The sequence below is a fragment of the Vanellus vanellus genome, assembly GCF_965231255.1.
Source record: "Vanellus vanellus genome assembly, chromosome: 18".
Classification (NCBI taxonomy): domain Eukaryota; kingdom Metazoa; phylum Chordata; class Aves; order Charadriiformes; family Charadriidae; genus Vanellus; species Vanellus vanellus.
In genome coordinates this window covers 8980592-8999660 of record NC_138923.1, presented here as the reverse complement: position 1 = coordinate 8999660, position 19069 = coordinate 8980592, and the positions used below count along the sequence as shown (strand labels likewise).

The 19069-nt window shown below is 44.5% G+C and overlaps 1 protein-coding gene across 2 annotated transcripts in view; it reads left to right on the top strand.

Moving 5' to 3' along the window:
- BRD3 (bromodomain containing 3) overlaps nucleotides 1-18760 on the top strand; it is a 38691-nt gene extending 19931 nt beyond the window's left edge. The window contains exons 3-12 of one of the 2 annotated variants that reach the window (XM_082492482.1): nucleotides 1605-1742; nucleotides 2724-2871; nucleotides 4455-4669; nucleotides 6364-6735; nucleotides 13093-13221; nucleotides 13640-13831; nucleotides 14679-14914; nucleotides 15443-15735; nucleotides 17614-17742; nucleotides 18550-18760. In XM_082492482.1, coding sequence (XP_082348608.1) covers nucleotides 1605-1742; nucleotides 2724-2871; nucleotides 4455-4669; nucleotides 6364-6735; nucleotides 13093-13221; nucleotides 13640-13831; nucleotides 14679-14914; nucleotides 15443-15735; nucleotides 17614-17742; nucleotides 18550-18665 — 1968 coding nt within the window. In that variant the 3' untranslated portion in view covers nucleotides 18666-18760. The remainder of the gene's footprint in view (nucleotides 1-1604; nucleotides 1743-2723; nucleotides 2872-4454; nucleotides 4670-6363; nucleotides 6736-13092; nucleotides 13222-13639; nucleotides 13832-14678; nucleotides 14915-15442; nucleotides 15736-17613; nucleotides 17743-18549) is intronic. The other variant, XM_082492483.1, reaches the window with a different exon arrangement.
- Nucleotides 18761-19069: the final 309 nt, after the last annotated feature.

Here is a 19069-nt window from a genome sequence, read left to right as displayed (position 1 = left end):
GCCTTCTGTGCCCGATGATATATATTCTTGTCTCTGTCAGACCAGATAGTAGAAGATAGAGCCCGGTTATTCATAAATGACCAAGGTTTACTAAGCTGCTTTCTTTCAAGGAACAGAGCCGCACACTTTTCACATCTCCAAAGGGGTCCTGTAGGTGTAAAAACTCAGCAGTGGAGGCATACCCCTACCTGCCTGCTTCAGTTAAATACAGACACCACCACCAGCTACCCTGCTGTCTGCTCAGCCAGGCACCCCGTTGCAAATTAACTCTGGCTGCTTTGAGCAAGAGGGTTGCATGTAGGATTGGAGGGAGCATGGTTCTGGGATGTAAGGTCAGGAGAGCTCCAGTTACCGCAGGTTAAAACCCAATTTTATGGACTGGATCAGGAGTCATTTGAACTCTGTGATATTGTTGATGGGTAGTATTTAAAGTGCTAGCTAAAAGAGTAAAACACTTAACACCTGTATAATATTTCTCTAGGTCTGTGGTCGTTTGTGTCTTCTTTTTGTGGATTTAGTTTCTCAGTGAGGCATTTTGAAGTGGTTTTAGGGCAGGTTACCAGAAAATTTAAAGGAGGAGTCAGTTGGAAGAATAGTTGTTTTTCACGTGTGAACAAGCCCACTACCCAGCAAGATTGCCTTTTCTGCTCTAGCTTGCCTTGCCTGGAAATATTGCTCTCTTGGGTCATGCTAGAGGGTTGGGCTCAGAGAGTGACTGGTAGCTGTATGTGGCTTCATGTGCATGTGCAGTGAAAGGGTTTGCTGCTCCTCTCCAGAATAAGAAAATTACAGTGTTTAACCTGGCATGCGTAGAGCGTCTCCAGGCTAATCACAGCCTCTACAGATGCTTGAGACCAGCCCAGAGTGAAACTGGGTTAACATGTTGTCCTGGTTTGAGCCTTTTTAGAGCTGAAATACCCTTAAACGAGAGATTGAAACTTTTAGCATGGTCTTAGCCAGTGCTGGCACTGGTAAATTTCTGTAAGTGCTGGAGTCAGTCTTTTAAAAAGGGAGGCAGAAATGCTGTTTCCCAGATAGCAGCCAGCTCACCATTGCACTGAACGCCCTACCAAAGCCATGCTGACCCCGCTGCCCCGACTCCTGGTCCCATGCGAGCACGAAGCGCATCGCTGCAGTGTTGTTCTTGCTGTCAGGTGTGGCACAATCCGAAATGGCACCTAAAGCCTCGTAAGAGGTATTAGGGCTGCAAACAGCTTTGCAGGAGAACTGCTCAGAAAACACGTTTTCCTCCACATACTACGTTTACTGCCTTCCCAGTCCAGCTGTCCTTATAAAAAACTGATAATATCCAAGTAGCTATTTCTGTGTGTGTGTGTGTGTGTGTTTGAGCATGTACTGGGGGGAGTTATGGAAGGTTGGTGGTTGTGGAAGGAGTTCTGCTGCGTTGTAGTCAAATTCATAATAATGATAGACTAAAAGGCTACAAATTAGAAAATAAATGAAAGCAAAGATGGTATTTGCACAAAAATTCAGGGATGTGTTTTTGGGGAGGAGGAAAGAGGAGAAAGCTGGGACTAGAGGGGGATGTGAACCACACTTTCTGCATATCAGGAGATGTAATGTCTTTCCTGTTTCTCCAACAGGATTATCACAAAATAATAAAAAACCCCATGGACATGGGGACCATCAAGAAGCGCCTGGAACATAACTATTACTGGAGTGCCAGTGAATGTATGCAGGATTTCAACACCATGTTTACAAATTGTTACATTTATAACAAGGTAAAGAGCCCAGACAAGCATTTATCTGGGGCACTGCTTAGAAAAGACCCACCTACAACTGTTACAGTGCAGGTTTTGAACAGAGCCAGCTCTGCTGTGCTCCAGGCCCTCCTTGCAAGGATTTGAAATGCCACTAATTGCAACCACATTACTTGAAATGCACAAAGCTGTCTTTGTGCTGTGTCTTTCTTCCCCCAGACTAGTTAAAATGGCAAATGTGCCTTTTAATTATAGGTAGATTTCTGCTTTGGGGTTATGTAGCAAGTTTTTACTCCTTTTATTTCCAGTTAGGAATTCTTTAGGATGAGCTAAAGTTTGTGCAGTGCTTTGCAGGTGTTATGTGGAGTATTATTGCTGTGTTACATTGGCTGTGTTGCAGTAAATAGTCTCTTAGCAGCAGAGAGCAGTTCAGGAAGTAGAACTGTGTTCTCTGCCTATGTCTCGTCCGTACTTGCACACCTTCAAATTGCTTATTATTATTTTGGGTTTGGCTTGTCTGCTGTTTTGTTAGGTTGTTAAAAGCCTGTATTCTTTGTATTATGTTTTCTACAATGGTTTGTCATCATTGACCCATGCTGGAGAACAAGCTGAAATAAACAAATTAATTAGTTTGAGCCGCAGACTATGTGTTTACACTCTTCTCTTGGACCTGCTGGCAAGCAGAGGACAACTCATCTGTTCCAGTTTGCTGCTTCCACACTGTTGCACAGGATGCTAGTTATCAGGCTCCTACTGGAACTCCTGATAACTCTCTGAATGCAGCATACTCAGAGGCTGTAATTATTGCATGCTAGACCAGAATAGAAGAGCAAGGGGTTAGCATGCAAGGAGGGAGAAGAGCCAGTCTTTTTATTGTTGGAGCTTGGATACCATCATTTATTTGAAGGGCAGTGTCACTGGGGATTTCAAAACCTGCTCTCAAGCCTCTCTGCTTCAGATATGTGGATGATACAGCATGGGCTTGTATTTTTCTTTCTGCAGCCCACAGATGACATCGTCCTCATGGCCCAAGCCCTGGAGAAGATATTTCTGCAGAAGGTGGCGCAGATGCCTCAGGAGGAAGTCGAATTATTACCCCCAGTTCCTAAAGGCAAAGGTCGCAAGCCGTCAGCGGGCACACAGAATGCAGGTATTAACCCAATCCAGTGACAGTGAATGTTATGAGCCTGCTGCTGAGGCCTGACTCACCTTCCAAGCTGCCTGGCTTTGCAAATGGTGAAGAGGCTAGGAAGGGAGCATGTAGTCTAAAGGTTAAAGCAGTGGAGGAAAGTGTGAGATGTCTAGATAGCTTTCACCCAGTGTTTCAAGACTGCTTAAGGCCACTTTCAAGAGTCTTAAGGCCACTCTGCATTTGTCATACAAACATCTTACCATCTGTGACTTGTCCATCCACGCGGCACTTCAGTGAGGGAGGGCAATGCTGTTGCTTCCTCGATGCAAAGAAGAAACCAAGGCAAGAAGAGGCAAGGTAGTTAGACGTGCCAGTCTGCTGCAAATGACAGACCGTGGCATGGAATGCCTTTATAGACCTGGGTTTATACAGCTTACCCAAGGTCCTGGCAGAAATCTGATACAGCAGAGACTTGGACTTAAATCTTGCCAATCCCCTAAACCCCATATAACATTTTTCTTTTGCACACATGATTGCAACATCATAGAATAAAGTTTGATCAACAGAAAATATGTATTAAGCCATTCCAAAAAGCTGTGTAGTCCATTGTATATTAGTAGGAACTAAGTTTAGTTCAACTTACTTAGAATTGATTTTAAATGGATTTAGGACTCAAATGTCTGTAAGCAAAGTAAAACAGTTCATGAAGGAGCTTGTGTGGGCTGAATTAAACTGTTGCAATTTTTTTTTCTGTAAACAAGGTCTAATTGTTGCTCTGGGTAAGTCAGCTATTCCTCTTTGTTTTCCCACATCGCAGGTGCCAAATGGATCTAAAACTTCATCCAAGTTCAGAGAAATTTGTGATGATGTGTCTTTTCAGCATTCTTTGATAAAAGCTGCTATAAAAACTTAGAGGAGTACTGCTACTTTGGTTGTTAGTTACTAGATTTTTCCCCTTAACTTTACACTGCTAGGCAGGTCTTTAACAGTGCAGGTCTAGCATAAGAGACATTTGAGACATTTGCCTGGCTGTTAGGAGACTTAGGCTCTACTCCCAGCTCTGTTTCTTTTGCTGAATAACTTGTGGCAGATCTGAAGTGCTTTGGACTCTTGGGTGTGTAGCTGGCAGTAGGGGAGTGTTGTTACCATTCGTCATGCATAGTAAAAACACTCCCAGATTGAAGTCTGTGCATGACAGCAGCTGTCCAAAAGAGCTACCTCCTTCCATTCTCTCTCCTTGAGCTCCTCTCTTTTGCTAAGCACAGGGTAGCTCTTAGAGCACCAGAGGGGTGAAGACTGTCCCAGAGCAACATACCCCATGTGCAAAGCTAGAAGTATTTTGCTTTCATGTGGCTGGCCCTAAGTTCATGGTACAAGGACTTAGGTCAGTGATTTCTCATTTTTTGTTGGCCCTTGGGTAACAGCACCAAGCGAATCACACTGTGTCCTTTGTGCTCTTCCTGTGGCCTTGGACTGGGAGTTTTTTGCCAAGCCCATGATTGCACAGTCCAGCGCCACTAGTGTCACTTTGTTCCCAATGTCGTGTGGGCACTTGTAACCATCAATACATTGCGGTGTGTTTTCACTTTGTCGTTTGAAAGGAACTCAGCAAGCAGTGGCCGTGTCTTCCGTCTCCCCGCCGGCCCCGTTCCAGAACGTTCCTCCAGCCGTGTCTCAGACGCCCGTCATTGCTGCCACCCCTGTGCCAACCATCACTGCTAATGTCCCACCTGTCACTGCCCCTCCCGCCGCTGCTCCCCCTCCGCCTGCTGCTCCAATAATGCCCGTGGTGCCTCCTACGCCACCAGTAGTCAAGGTAAATGGAGAAGTCGACCCCTTCCTCTTCAGAAGGCAATATTGCTAAGCAGTGCTTTATTTTCATCCCCTCACTGCTGGTTACGTGCATTCCTTCTCTTCATATTTGACTCCTTGCCTCTCTGGCCGTTGTTGTCCTTTTGGGGTGTGCTCAAAGTGCTTGCTGTTGAGTTTGAGAGGGTTGAGAAAAGTTTTGCCATTTTTACCTCACCCCAGCTAAGTTGATGTCAACTGTAATTGGTCTGACTCAGTTACAACCTCTCATCTGACCATAGCCTTAGCCAGTGCTGATGCTCTTTCAACCAGAAGGCTGTTGGAGGTTTCCCCCATTTTGCACCATATAGCCCAAAGCATCTCTTCCCTCTGTAACTGACCCCCGGATTTCACTGGGCTATTCCTTTAAGGTTTGCAGACTCCAGCACTAGGCATGTTCCTTACTGCCATAAACCAGTTCAAGACAAGCCTGTCGCTCCAGTTGGAGGAGACTGATGTTGCCTGCAGGTTTTGGGTGCATTAGTTCTGTCTTCCTTACTGAGTAATCTTCTGGGAGTTGCCATTGGTGTTTTGCTATTTACTATGCTAATTTATGGGTAAATGAAAACATTGCTCTAAATAATTGGAATTTTTCTGGCAAGCTGTGTATTGTTTTAAAAATGATGAAAGCATGGCTCAGAGAAAGCTTTTTTTTTTCTCTAAACTGGGAGATTAACTGCAACAGTATTGGTGTTCTCTGGTGTGAGGTTGCATGGGCCAGCAGAGTCACAGAATTGTTTTGCTTATTTAACCCTATAGTTTGGGAATTACTAGAGAAATTGTAAGTCAGATCTTGCAGCTGAGCTGTCCTCCTCAGAAGTCTGTCTCATACTTCAGTTTCTGTCCAAATATCTTGCTTCTGAGAATCAATTTAATTTTAAAACTCAAGGATCAACTCAGAAGTGAGTTTGCCAAATACATGTTGCAAAATTAATTCTGCTTGGGATTTACTGAAGATTTCCCTTAGATTTCCATAAGGAACATTTTGTTTCCCCTTTCTTTGTCTCCCCAGAGAAATAAATCCTTCATAGGAGTATGTGAGTGAGCTGACTGGACAGTCACAGCTTGAATTTATGTGAGAGAGGTTTTATTTGCTTAAGGCAAAATCATTAAATTCATGCTCTTGTCCATAATAAGCAATCTACCTTAGCACACCCGCTAAATATAAGGGAGTGAGGGCTCATGGGTCTTTGGTGATTAATATGCTTTGGTTCAGAACTTATAGCCTGATCCTGCCACTGGGGACTCAGACATGTGGTTAAGTTACTGACACTTACTAAGTCACGATGCATCAGCTGAGCTGCAGTAATCGACTGGGCGCACTCCTTTCCCTTGGCAAACATGAGGTAAGAGTCCTTAGTTTAAATCTCAGTGAAATACATAGAGCTAACACATTTTGCATCGTGTTTGGGGTTGGGTTGGAGATGTGCAAATGGCTGGTTACTGTGGCTCAGATGACATGTAGTAATACATCATGTTCTAGTCACTGAATTGCGTATTGAAGCCTCTAGTCACAAGTCCCATTTATCCCAGTGAAGTAATTGTATTTTCTGTCAGAGGACAGGCAGATCTCAAAACCATGGATGAATTGTGCTAGGTTTCTGCTAGCGTAGCTCAAGAGTTGGGCATGTACTCATGAGGCCTGTCCATCTGCTGTTTCAGAAAAAGGGAGTGAAACGGAAAGCAGACACGACAACACCCACCACCTCTGCAATCACTGCCAGCCGAAGTGAGTCGCCCACACCCCTCTCGGACCCCAAGCAGGCCAAAATCATTGCTCGACGCGAGAGCGGTGGCCGGCCCATCAAACCACCAAAGAAAGACCTTGAAGACGGAGAGGTCCCCCAGCATGCGGGGAAGAAGGGCAAACTCTCTGAGCACCTCAAGTACTGTGACAGCATTCTCAAGGAGATGCTCTCGAAGAAGCATGCAGCCTATGCATGGCCCTTTTACAAGCCTGTTGATGCAGAGGCCTTGGAATTACATGACTATCATGATATTATCAAACACCCCATGGATCTCAGTACTGTTAAAGTATGTCCACATTTACCACCTCTTTTTCAGGGTGTCACAGCTCTCTGGTTGCAGAGGACTGGCTCCTTCTGGGGGAGGGGGAAGGGACAAGGGTGGAAAACTGAACCTGGTGGATATCATCTGGATATTTTTTAATTTTGTTTCCTTCCCCTCTCCTTTTTTCCCATAACCTGGGACATCTTTTTTTCTGCCCTGCAAAGCAGACTGTACAATGGCATCCTCTCCTCTTTGTGGATAGTCCGGCTGTTTAAACTTGTGTCCTTGGGATTGTGTTGCACTCTGAGAAGAAGAGGTGCAGTATTTCATAGGATTCGATTGATAGTATTCCATTTCCAGAAGCCTGCCTGCCTATTTGTTGGCATGATGTGTGGCCCAGATAGGCTTACACTGAGCAATTCCAACCGGAACGTGATGATCGCCTGGTACTTGGGGAGGGGAGGAAATACAGTGATGCTTGTGCGGTTCATGCTTGGCTCTTCAAGAGCTTAGCTTAGTACAGTCCAGTATTAAAAGTATTTCTCCTAGTAGATTGGGAGGTTCTCTAAATCCCTCCTAAATACCCGTGGAGCAAAGCTTTGGTTTTCTTCTAGTTCTCATCTTCTGCTTGTCAGCTGGCCATTGGAATCAGTGTTGGTGGAGGTGAGACTTTCTTCCATGCGCAGGAGGTATTTCTGCCAGCTTTCACTAGTGTGCCAGAAGCGTTTTGCTGCCATCTGAGCCAATGCCTGGGATTGTCTAAATGCCCAGGTAACAAAAGGGCAGCTGCGTTCCTGATTCCTTTCATGTTCCTTGGCAAAGCCTACATAGTACTTGGAAGCAGTGTGTTGTGCTCTGATGTGCTGTGCCATTCAGCCATGACGCTGCAAAAGTTCTTACTACAGCTGCAATATTTTTACAAGTGTTTTAGTTGCATTATTTAGTGGTGAGAGAACAGTTGTCATGGTCCATGCATTGAGGATTAGACCAGGAGTTACCAGTGTCTGAGTTTTAATGGCTGTTCTTGACGCTATGATCGTGGGGTAGTTTACCCACAGCTCTGTGCCATGGTTTTCCCAGTCATAAAATGGAGATTATCATACTTAACCTACGTTACAAGGCTGTTGTGAGGACAGATATCTGGAAGGCACTATTTAGGTACTAATTGTTATTATTATTATTATTATTATTATTATTATTATTATTATTTATTGCGCTTGTACAGAAAAGACTATCTCTGAGTTGGCAAAAGCATTGGAAGCAGGCTCTGGTGGAGCTAAGCTTGGAGACTATTCTCCTGAACTTGCAGTGCCCTTGCTTTGTTCACAAAAGCCAACGTGACATGCCATTAAGCTGAGCTGTGTTAAAGGCCTATAGTAGTTTCCTGGGAGGAGAAGAGGGCAAGATGAAGGGTGTGTTGAGCTGTAGGCAAGAAGAGGGAGCCTGCAATACAGTGGTAAAAGCAGGAGAAATAGCTAAGTTGAAGATGATAGTCTGCAAAGCTGGCTACCTGAGTTTAATGTTCTGCTGATAGAGGAAGGTCCCAGTGTTTTCTTGCATAAGGTTCCATTTTCTCCTGCTTTTGAGCATGGATGAGAAGCTCCCTTCAGTTTTGGTGCTGCAGTGCATTTGCCATCCTGCTGATTTTGGATGCCCAGTACTGAAGGCTTACTTAGTCCTTGTATGCTGTTTTAATTATATGACTTCTGCTCACTTCACTTTGCATCAGAGGTGCTCTTCTCCACCAGCTTGGAGGTCCATCCACTTGCCTTGGATCATAGGCTAATGGATAATTCAGGTTGGTGAGAAGGCCTGCCTCCTGCTCAAAGCAGGGTCACTTACGCACTCTTATCTGTGCGATTCCAGGGGTCAGCACCTTCTCAGCTGAGTGGGTTTGACCTTGCTCCTCTGATGCCGGTGAGTGGGCTGGGAGCAGGAGCAGGTTGCAAATGCAGGTTTTGGTGTTTTTCTCTAAGTCGGGTCAGAGGTGCAGTACTTAAGTGGCTTCAGGAACCCTCATATATGATGTTCTGTTTGCTGTGCATACTGTTATATTTGCCCGTGCTTATCATAGGTTACACATCAAAATCTGTTCTAAGAGTCTATAAACTGGCCTGTAGATTTAAAGGAAGTTCAAAGTATGTTTGATTCGCAGAAATTACTAGGATGGGAAGAAGCATCTCTTCCTGAGTGCAACTGGGGTTTTTTGTTATCACATTAGAGTGATGAAGTGTTATTAAAAGCCTTTTCTGTGCTAGTCTTGTGAAAACAAGACATTAGATGATCACATCCTAGATTAATTTATTCAGTTACTGTACTGACTTCAGGGGGACTGCTGATAAACCCAGTCCTTTCAGATCTATTCTCAGTCATATTCCATTGGCTTCCTAGGGATGCTGTGGGTCTCCAGAGATACCTGCAGCCTGGTAGATCAAGCCCTGGGTGAATGCAGTAAGATTAGAGATGGAGAGAGTGAAATCCTGATGCTGTCAAAGCTGGTATTTCCATGTCTGGTTGGGTGGCTTCTTATTGCAAGAGATTTTGCAATATTTTGATTAATTATTTTAAAAATATTTTTAATTTAAAATAATTAAAAATTATTTTGCAGTATTCTGCAAAATCTAGGTGCAAAACTGATTTCTTGGGTTGGTGACTTCTTCACACTTAAATCTCTTTACAGTCCTAACTTCATTCTTTTTAAAAGTGTACACCTCTGCACTTTCTCTGTAAGTGCAGGTGATAGTGTCCCTCTGTACCTTACTACTGTAGGACAGAAAACTGGAGACTAGTGTAGGACGGAAAACTGGTCTCCACTGGAGACCCAGTGGAGTCTTTTGCATGTAAAGACTCTGGATTTGTCTTTCCACGTGGTAGTATTTTTCTTAATAAACTTCTTTGAAGTGCTGTCTGGTATTGTTTTTTTATGGAGTGTTTTATTATCATTGCTCTTGGCCTGTAAATCGTAGTGTGACTTGTCTGAGATGCAGTCTATGATACGTTAACTGCGTGGAACAGACACCTGCCATTTGCAGGCAGTGTAGTTCTCCAGTGTCAGGGGCTTTCTGTGTGGCTCTGAAAGGCTTTAGATTTAATTCTGCAGAAGTGACAATGGCTGTGGTAAAGCAGCGCAACTAATGGCTTTCAAACTAATTTTAAAGGAATTGCCAGGCTGGACATAGCCTTGGGCAACCTGGTCTAGTGGGAGGTGTCCCTGTCTATGGCAGGGGGGTTGGAACTCTATGATCTTCAAGGTACTTTCCAACCTAAACCATTCTATGATTCTATGATTCTGTGTGAGGAAGTGAAACATAAGCATCGCTGCAGCTGTAATAGATTCCCCAATGCCTGGTTGCTTGTCACTTTGGTTCCCCGGTTATATGAGGTTTGATTTTCTTCAGAGAACATCCTTCATATCCAGGAGCAGTTTTTTTCAGGTTGTGCACCCAGCAGAGGTGTGCTTCAGAAGGATTTGGAGATTGTTTTCTCTGTGCACCTGGTGGAGGAGGCAGGTTGGCTGTTGTGACTGTGCCATTGGCAAGTCGAGGGGCTATAGCTGAGCTTGTTGCAGCCAGGAGCAGAGGGATGTGCCGGAGCGCACTGCAGGAGCTAGGACTGAGAGTGGGAAGAGCTGAAGGGACAGTATCTGAGCGCATCTCCACCTCAGTTCTCTGATAGTCAGAGGGAGAAAGAGCAGAACTGCTTGGAGTTAAGAGAGGAAAGAATGAATGCACGAGGAGAGATGGAGGCAGAGGTTTGGGTTACATTTCAAAAACTAAGAGGCAGCAGCCCTAATTCTCCATGGTAGATGAAACGCTTGCTATGTAGCTGTAGCAGCACTGTGCTTCTGCTGCCCTGTCCGCAGGCAGACAGGGCCCACTTGCAGTACATTCATGTCCCCCTCTGATGCTGGGAGCTTCAGTGTGCAGAGAGGCAGGGTGCTGTGCCCGTGATGGGGCCAGGGAGAACCCTCTGCTCCCACTCCATCCTCTGGCTGATGGGTCAGAGCAGCAGTGATGTGGCTGTCTCTGCCTTTGGTTTACTCGGTGGTGAACAAGCAACAGTCCTTGTGATGCAAGAGGATTTATACAAGGCGTTTACTTTTGGAATAAAGTGCTACCTCCAGGGATCTAACTATGCTCACTGGTTAATGTCCTTGCAGTGAATTGCTGTGGTTTCAGAGCAGCTGAGTTCAGGGTTTTGAAAGTGAGGAGACATTTTGTGGTAAAGTTTTTAAAGATTTCTTTAGTTGCACCTATTTTAGAGTACAAACACAGTTTCACAAAGCAGCTGCTCTTATTGAGACAGTTTCTGTAAGGTGCAAGTAAGCCCCTAGAAATCAGGCTAAGTACTTATTAGCTGGTAGAGATGGAGTTTTCTCTGCTGAAGTCGCTGTACCTGTGTGGCCCTGTCCCTCGTCAGCACCTGCCCTGATGCTGTGGCCAAGGCATGTGCTTTGAGGACAGACTGATGTTCAGTTTAGTCTTGGAGAGCAGAAATGTTAGGTCGTCAAACATGTAAAAGATTGCTGCAAGAAGGGAGGGAACAAAGTTTTCTCTGCATCCTCTTTGAGCAGGTCAAGGCTTACCTTAGAGCAGGAGACACATGAGACATTAGGAAACTAATTTCTGAACATTAAAGAATATTAAACAATGCATTTGATTGCTGAGAGAAAAATGAGATTGCTGTGGTAGATACTGCATAGGGCAGAGAATGGACTAGCTGGCCTAGCGTCTCTGCCAGGCCTGCTGCCTGACTCCTGATTTCCCTCTGTAAATTTAGTAACTTTTTTTAAGCAGCTGGATATCTCAAAGTGAATTTATAACCAAAAATATTCCAGCTCACCAATATAAAGTCCTTTTTTTTTTCTTTTGGTAGTTAATTATTCTTTAGCAGAAAACAAAACAAAAAAACACAGATTAAAAGTGTTGGGCTACAAAGCTGTTGGGTTTGGATGAAAGCAAAGCCTTAGACACTGAAATGTATTTCATAGGCAGTGATCAGCCATTGAATGTGTCAAACAATATAAGTGTATCAAAAAAATCTTTCATGCAGTAAGGCATAATTTAAAATAAATGGGGCTTTTCGTTCAAATATATGTTTTGCTTTGGAATTCGCCTGAGATGCTTTTCAAACAAGGCCAGCTCTCCTTCAAACAGGAGAAGCACAAACTTATTTCCCTTTCTGTCTTTGTGCTGTGGCTCAGAGGCTTTCTCCTAGTTTATTCACCAAGAGAATGAGGTTTCGTGACAAAAGTTTGACAGCCATCTGGCTGCAGTGCAACAGGGAGTAAGGCTGCAGGAATGTCACCACCTTGCATACAGATCCCTCCAAGGCGGCATCCCTGGGGGTGAAATTATGCCCTTTTCAGAAAAAAAAACAGTTTTAGGAGTCATTGCAGTGCTTCAAGATAGTTACAAGGTCTACCGTGTAGCTGTGAAATACCAGTAGCTTCCATTAAACAAATGGGAATTTTGCTTGCGTTAAGGCTTCCAGCGTGGGTTACACACCCTAAGCAGCCCTTGCTTTCTGCTTGGACAGGGTATGTGTCTTCCCCGATCATGTTTGCGGCCTGCCTGCCAGTCAGCCCCTTCCCTTCACTGGGGGATACAGGTGCACAAGATATACGAAAGGGAGGCCTGCAAGCACTTGGCAAATAGAGGATTTCTTTAAACCCATGTCTTTTAAATGCAAATGAAAGCTAGTGTTAGTTTCTTTTTCCTTTCGATAGGAGTAATTGGAGCTAAGGTTTTATACATAGTAGTAATGTATGCGTAAAATCAGTTAAGTTCTAGGAATGCTATAAACTGTTGTCTAAACCCAGGTCATTCAGTTCCAAACAGCAAGAGAAGTGGATGAAAGTGAGAGCTGAAAAATAAGAGAAAGGAACAAGGTACAAATATTTAGCTCCTGATACTTACCCTCACTACATTAGGAAATAACATTATGAGTAGGTTCATAAAGGGTGAATTCTGTATCTGCTCTCTGTCAGTTGGACTTTTAAATCAAGAGCAGGTGTTGTAGTTTACCTGTCAATGCCTGTCTTGCTGTAGGAATCACCAAGCAAAATTCATGGCCTGTGTTAGCAGGAATCCAGAGTTAGATGGTCATGATCTTTTCTTGCCTTTCAGATTTACAGGGCAAATACACCCATGCAACATGTAGAAATACACACTTAAGGTACTCCTGTAATTGTAACTTGGTTGGTTGTTGACTCTTGCCCTTGCCATCCATGATCCTTGTTTCCATTAGCTTCTGATCCAGCAATGATTTTTGAGGCTCTTCTGAGCTGTCTCCAAGATGCACGCGTCCTCCATGCAGTTGCTACAAATGCCTTTGCTTATGGCTTTTTCTCCCCTTTCCCTTTGGCTTGTTTGTTTGCAGAAAAAAATGGACAGTCGGGAATACCAGGATGCACAAGGTTTTGCAGCAGATATTCGGTTAATGTTCTCTAATTGTTACAAGTACAATCCTCCAGACCACGAAGTGGTAGCCATGGCCAGGAAGCTCCAGGTAAAGGTGTTGGCAAATGCGTCTTCCAGAGTACATTTAGTTCAGCTACAAGGTGTCAATTTGGAGATCCAAGCATGGGTCTGCTCTTGACACCAGCATGGGAGAGGCGGTGATTCCTCCAGCCCTTGGAAAGAGCCATGTTCTCTGCTGCAGAACTGTTGTGCTCTTCACATGGCATGGCCCAACGCCATGTTTCACTCCTAGAATGTTATAGTCGTTGCTGTATAAAGTTATGGGAGAATTTTCTTGGTCTTACAGAATATGTATGCCCATTTGTACATTATTATTTACTTGTACAGCACCTTGTGCAGTGCAGTAAGACCCTGACCCAGGGTGGGGTGTCTGGTGTGTTTAAAAGGCCAGTGAGGTCTTTGTGGCTGAGGGTCCTTTTGTAACCAGTTTTTCCCCCTTTTTGTAGGATGTCTTTGAGATGAGGTTCGCAAAGATGCCCGATGAGCCTGCAGAGGCCCCGCCTCCGCCTCCACCAACAGCACCAGTGGTGAGCAAAAGCACAGAGAGCAGTCACAGCAGTGAGGAGAGCTCTTCCGACTCAGATAGTTCGGACTCGGAAGAAGAGCGAGCGACTCGGCTGGCGGAGCTCCAGGAGCAGGTATTGCAATGGCCAAGCTGTGTGTCTGTGCAGCATAAAGGGCATAGAAGGAGGAATGGTTTAATTTTGTTGTTAAAAATCCCATCTGTGCTGGGATGTAGCAAAGCAATCCCCCCTTCTGCCAGCTAAAGGGGGAGAATGCTCAGCTGTGAAATAAGTGCATGTTTGATGTAATGTTCATTTTCTTCAAGATAGCCTTTTTCGGTGCCGATGCTCTATGCTTCCTTCTGGGATGCCAGAATATGAATGAAGGTGCAGACAATGCTAGGGATCTGGGAAGAGCAGAGACCCCCATTTTATGTGAGAGCTCAGGCATGATGAAATCTGTCACAAGCTTCCTGTGGGGTATTGTCCCCCTGTACCCTGTCTGTAGAAGTGAGCTGTTTTGACTGTTGTGGTTACAGACAATTAAACCATGGCCTTTCTTATTATGCGGATATACAATGCCAGATGCTACAGTGCTTACATGTGCTACCATAATACAACGAAGCATTAATAAAAGAGCTTATCTGGTGTCTCAAATCAAGCTAGTAGGAGGGCCAAGAAGTGAACCCAGGATTCCAGATGCCAGGTTGTCAGCAGTGTAGACAGAGCTATTAAGCTTAATTTTTATTTGCCCCTATAAAACAAGAATGAAATTTCATTTGAGTCAACTTCTGCATACTTGCACTGCATTTCTTAAAGAATTTCAAATCAAGCAAAGTCTTCTGAGTTCAATCACTAGGCTGCTTGATCACTGACTTTGGGATATACTTACTTACACGTTGGGATCTAGCAGAAGGGTATGTGGAGGCATCAGTTATCTTGCCTTGAAGTCTTGATTTATTTTTTCACTGTTCTCCCCCAGCTAAAGGCCGTCCACGAGCAGCTAGCTGCATTGTCACAAGCGCCAGTGAACAAACCAAAGAAAAAAAAAGAGAAGAAGGAAAAAGAGAAAAAAAAGAAAGATAAAGAGAAGGAAAAAGAAAAGCACAAAGTAAAAGCTGAGGAGGAGAAGAAACCCAAGGTGGCTCAACCACCGAAACAAACCCAACAGAAGAAAGCCCCAGCTAAGAAAGCAAACAGCACAACCACAGCTAACAGGTAAGAGCCTGCCTTCTGCAGGTTGCCTTAAGGGGAATGCCAAGAGCTTCCAGGCCAGTTCTCCTGTTCCTATTGAATTCCTGGTGAAACTCAGTTGTCAGAGCGGTTAATTTGCTATTGAATAGCGTTCCCATTCCCAGACAACTCCAGGGAGTCTTTAAGTTAGAGCTGGCAATGGAACCATGATGTTTCCACTGTCCAACTCCCTTGGAATCCCTGTCTGATCACTCTCAGATAAGGTTTTGCTTTTTGCCTTTTGTGCAGCCAACAAGAACGTGCCATTTCATCGCTGCCCTCCTGCTGCTACATGGGCTTGTTGTCATGCCTCACAGGGCTAAAATATAATAGAAGTAGAACAGCTAATCTCAGATTTCTGAACTTTTTCAGAAGTTGTGGTGCTGTTCTGGCTGCTCTGGCTAGAGCTTCAAAGCCAAGAGCATTGGGATGTTTGTTACAAGGGGGGTAGAAAAAAAGAGTTCATTGCTTCTATATACCCATGAATGTTTCCATGTTTGCCAACCCCCTCAGGCAGCCCAAGAAAGGAGGCAAACAGGCATCTGCAACCTACGATTCAGACGAGGAGGAGGAAGGTCTGCCCATGACCTATGATGAGAAACGACAACTCAGCTTGGACATCAACCGCCTGCCTGGGGAAAAGCTAGGCAGGGTGGTACACATCATCCAGTCGCGGGAACCTTCCCTCAGAGACTCCAATCCTGATGAGATAGAAATAGATTTTGAAACACTGAAGCCCACAACTTTACGAGAACTGGAGAGATACGTGAAATCTTGTTTACAGAAAAAACAAAGGAAACCATTTTGTAAGTTACCTCCTGGGGCACACGTTCCTCCACTAGCTCTTGTGCTCAGCTTTGGAGTCAGGGCATGTGTGTTGGAATTCTCTTATCCAGCCATTGTGTATGTGATAATGGAGATTTTTAGAGATGCTTTTCTCCCAAGAAAATGTACAGAATTTTTCCTATTCTTTCTTCCCATGATGTCATGCTATGAAGACCTGGAGGACTGTTGTGTTCCTCTACAAGACCCGTGTGATACCTTTATTACTTATCTAGAATCTAGAAGGCACTATAAAGGTTTCAGTCTCATTGTGTTAGGTATTATGTGCACACATCTGGAAGGATCAGTTTCTTATCCTGAATAGTTTAGCATCTGATTAGGAAGGAAACAAAAAGCATGGTTGGGATCCAAAACACCAAAGGAATGAATAAATTGAAGAAAGTTACCTGGGCAGCCTATGGATTGTGGGTGTGAGTTGTATATTCACCCCAAAACTGCGCTTCCTAGATGGCCTAATCACCATACTACCCTCAGTGTCTATCAGATCAGAGGATTAATGTCAATGCGCTGATGAGTGTATGGTTTAGTATGGGACAGACTTTTCTCTGTGCCTTATCCACAGAGGGTGAATTGTTGTGGCCCCTTGAGAGTTTAGCTCCGGCTGAATAGCAGTAGCATCACTTACCTGAGGTGGTCCTGGCTGGGTCCATCTCCTTGTCGGTTAAGAGGGAGTTGTCCTGTTAAGAGTGTAACACAATAGCTACTCACAACTCTTGCAGAGCACCTCTTTTTCCTCACCCCAAGACTTTCAGGCAGGCCTAAGCAAAGCTCAGACTTTGACCCTTCTTTTTGCTTTTTAATACGCTTCTTTGATATTTTTTTTTCCCCTGAGTCCTTCACTGTTGGAATAGCTCAGGAAAAGATTTTCCAGAGTGGTTAGGAACAAGAAGCATCCTTTTGCTTTGGAACCAAAGCGCAGAGTAATGCAGATAACCTCAGATGTCTGTCCGTCTGCTTCTCTGAGACTGGTACACCCTGGGCTGGCAAGCTGGCGTGCCTGAACCCAGCCGGACTCTCCTGCTGTCTGCTCTCTAATGCAATGCTTAGTTTTCAGGGGCACGCCCTCTTAGGACTGTGCTTTCCAGATTTCTTTTTTTTTTTTTTTTTTGTCTTTTCAAATCATTGCTTTAAAACAGCACACAGACATGTAGGTATTTCCTTACTGGATCAGGCAAAATGTCTGGCCCCTGTCTTGTGCTTCTGATACTGGCCAACACCTGTGTTCAATTACTCCTTTGGAGGGATATTTCTTCTGCTCAGAAGTGTGAGTATTGCTGGTATATTTCACCATTTTCATCCTAACTGATGCAGGTACATTCTTGTTGTCTGCCAGCCTTTGCCTCAGTTGTTTTTTAGTTTGTCCTTTTGGTTTTGTTCTATATTTAAAGCAACATAAAACACAGTAGATTCTTGTGTGAGATATCTTAAGTTATAACGGCAGATGCTTACTTCTGACAACCTTTAATGGGACACTTTATTTTACAGGGCAGAAAACCCATGTAACAATTCTGTAATTACAAATGTGTAACTATTGACCATATAACTGGCTGGTAAGTAACCTGTAACTACAAGATTATTACATGGATATTTCTATCTTCTAAAATACTTTCCAGAAGGTCTCTCTTAAAAGGTGCATGTTACAGGATGATGGTGATTGGATTATCTAGACAACTTCATGTGTTGTCCTCTATCTGGGATGTGTAGTTGCTGTGGGGTCACTTGATCTTAGCAGTGTCACTGCAGAGTGGTTGCACAGATTTACATGCCCTGTAAAATAGTGATGTCCACTCTTTTTGCCTGCAACCGTGCAGTTTCAGAAATTGTACGTTCCTCCTCCACAGCTGCCAGTGGAAAAAAGCAAGCAGCAAAGTCAAAAGAAGAGTTAGCTCAGGAAAAGAAGAAAGAACTAGAAAAACGGTTGCAGGACGTCAGTGGGCAGCTAAACAACAACAAAAAACCTGCAAAGAAAGGTAATGTCTTTGGTCTTACGGTGCTAACAATGCCTGAAAGGTTGCGTATGTAGATAGACTTCCTCACGGAGGCAACTCCTACCTTCTTGTAGCCTTGGGCTTCTCTCTGTGACAGTTACCCAATCGGTCACTGGTGTCGGGGCACAGTGAGTTACTGCTGGACGCTGAGCTGCTGTGTGGGGGCTGCTTTGGTCCCTGTCCTGGTGGATTCTCTCCTGGGTGGTAAATGTGAGGTGTCTTGGAGACAATTCATCCTTCAGAGGGAGGAGGATCTTCTCTGTGTTAGCGGGTCCAGGACTGTGCGTACAGACCAGTACTGTGGAGCATCTAACAGATGATTTTTCCCCATTGTGGGATTAAAAAAAGCCCAAGCCTCCATGCAGTGCAATAGTGTGAAAGATGGTACAAAAGGTTCTTCCAGTGCAGGCTATGCTTCTTCCAGCTTTGCACAAGTCAGGCAGCGTTTTCTTCAGTTCAGAGGTTGCACTGAATTATGCGAGGCTGTGGACACAGCTCCCCAGGTGCTCTGCACCATCTCACTATGAGCACAGTAGGGTTGCAGAGGACATTGACTTCCTGTAGGGCTCATGTGTTGATCCCAAACTTCCGTGGTCAACTGCAGCCTGAGAAACCTTGTCGTCCACTGACAGGACAGGCCTTCTTGCAGCAAGCAAAGGTTGTGGGGTAGAGTAAGCTGCCCAAGCAAAACAAATTTGTGAACGAAGCCATGGAGGATGACGGCTGTGGGCAAACCTTCTCTAGTTCGGTTCCTTGCAAGTAACCATATCGCTGCCTTCTTCCCTGCAGAGAAATCTGGCTCAGCTCCCTCCGGAGGCCCTTCCCGGCTCAGCAGCAGCAGCTCCTCCGAGTCTGGGAGCAGCAGCTCCAGCGGCTCCAGCTCGGACAGCAGCGATTCAGAATGAGTTATGGACACTTACACACAAAACACAAATGGACATCACTCTCACCGATGCTCTGCAGTGTTCCTTTCTCTCCTTAATATACCGCTCTTGTTCCACGGTGGTCAGGTTTTTTTTCCTCTCTCTTTCTCTGACTTTTTTATTTTTAAATTCAGTGTTATAAAAGGTATCTTCCATTTTTTTGGGGGGCGCTCTTTTAATAGGTCAAAGATCTTTGCGTGTGTGTGTGTGTGTGACTAGACTTTATGACAAATAGTTCCCTTTGCATAAAGTCTCTAAAATACATTTTAACTGAAGAAGATTGGTTGAAAATGGAAGAACTTTGAACTCTTAGCAGGAGATAAATAGAAAGTTCTGCAAGGTTTGTAGTACATTTCCTTCCCGCCCCTTCCCTCTCCACAGAATGT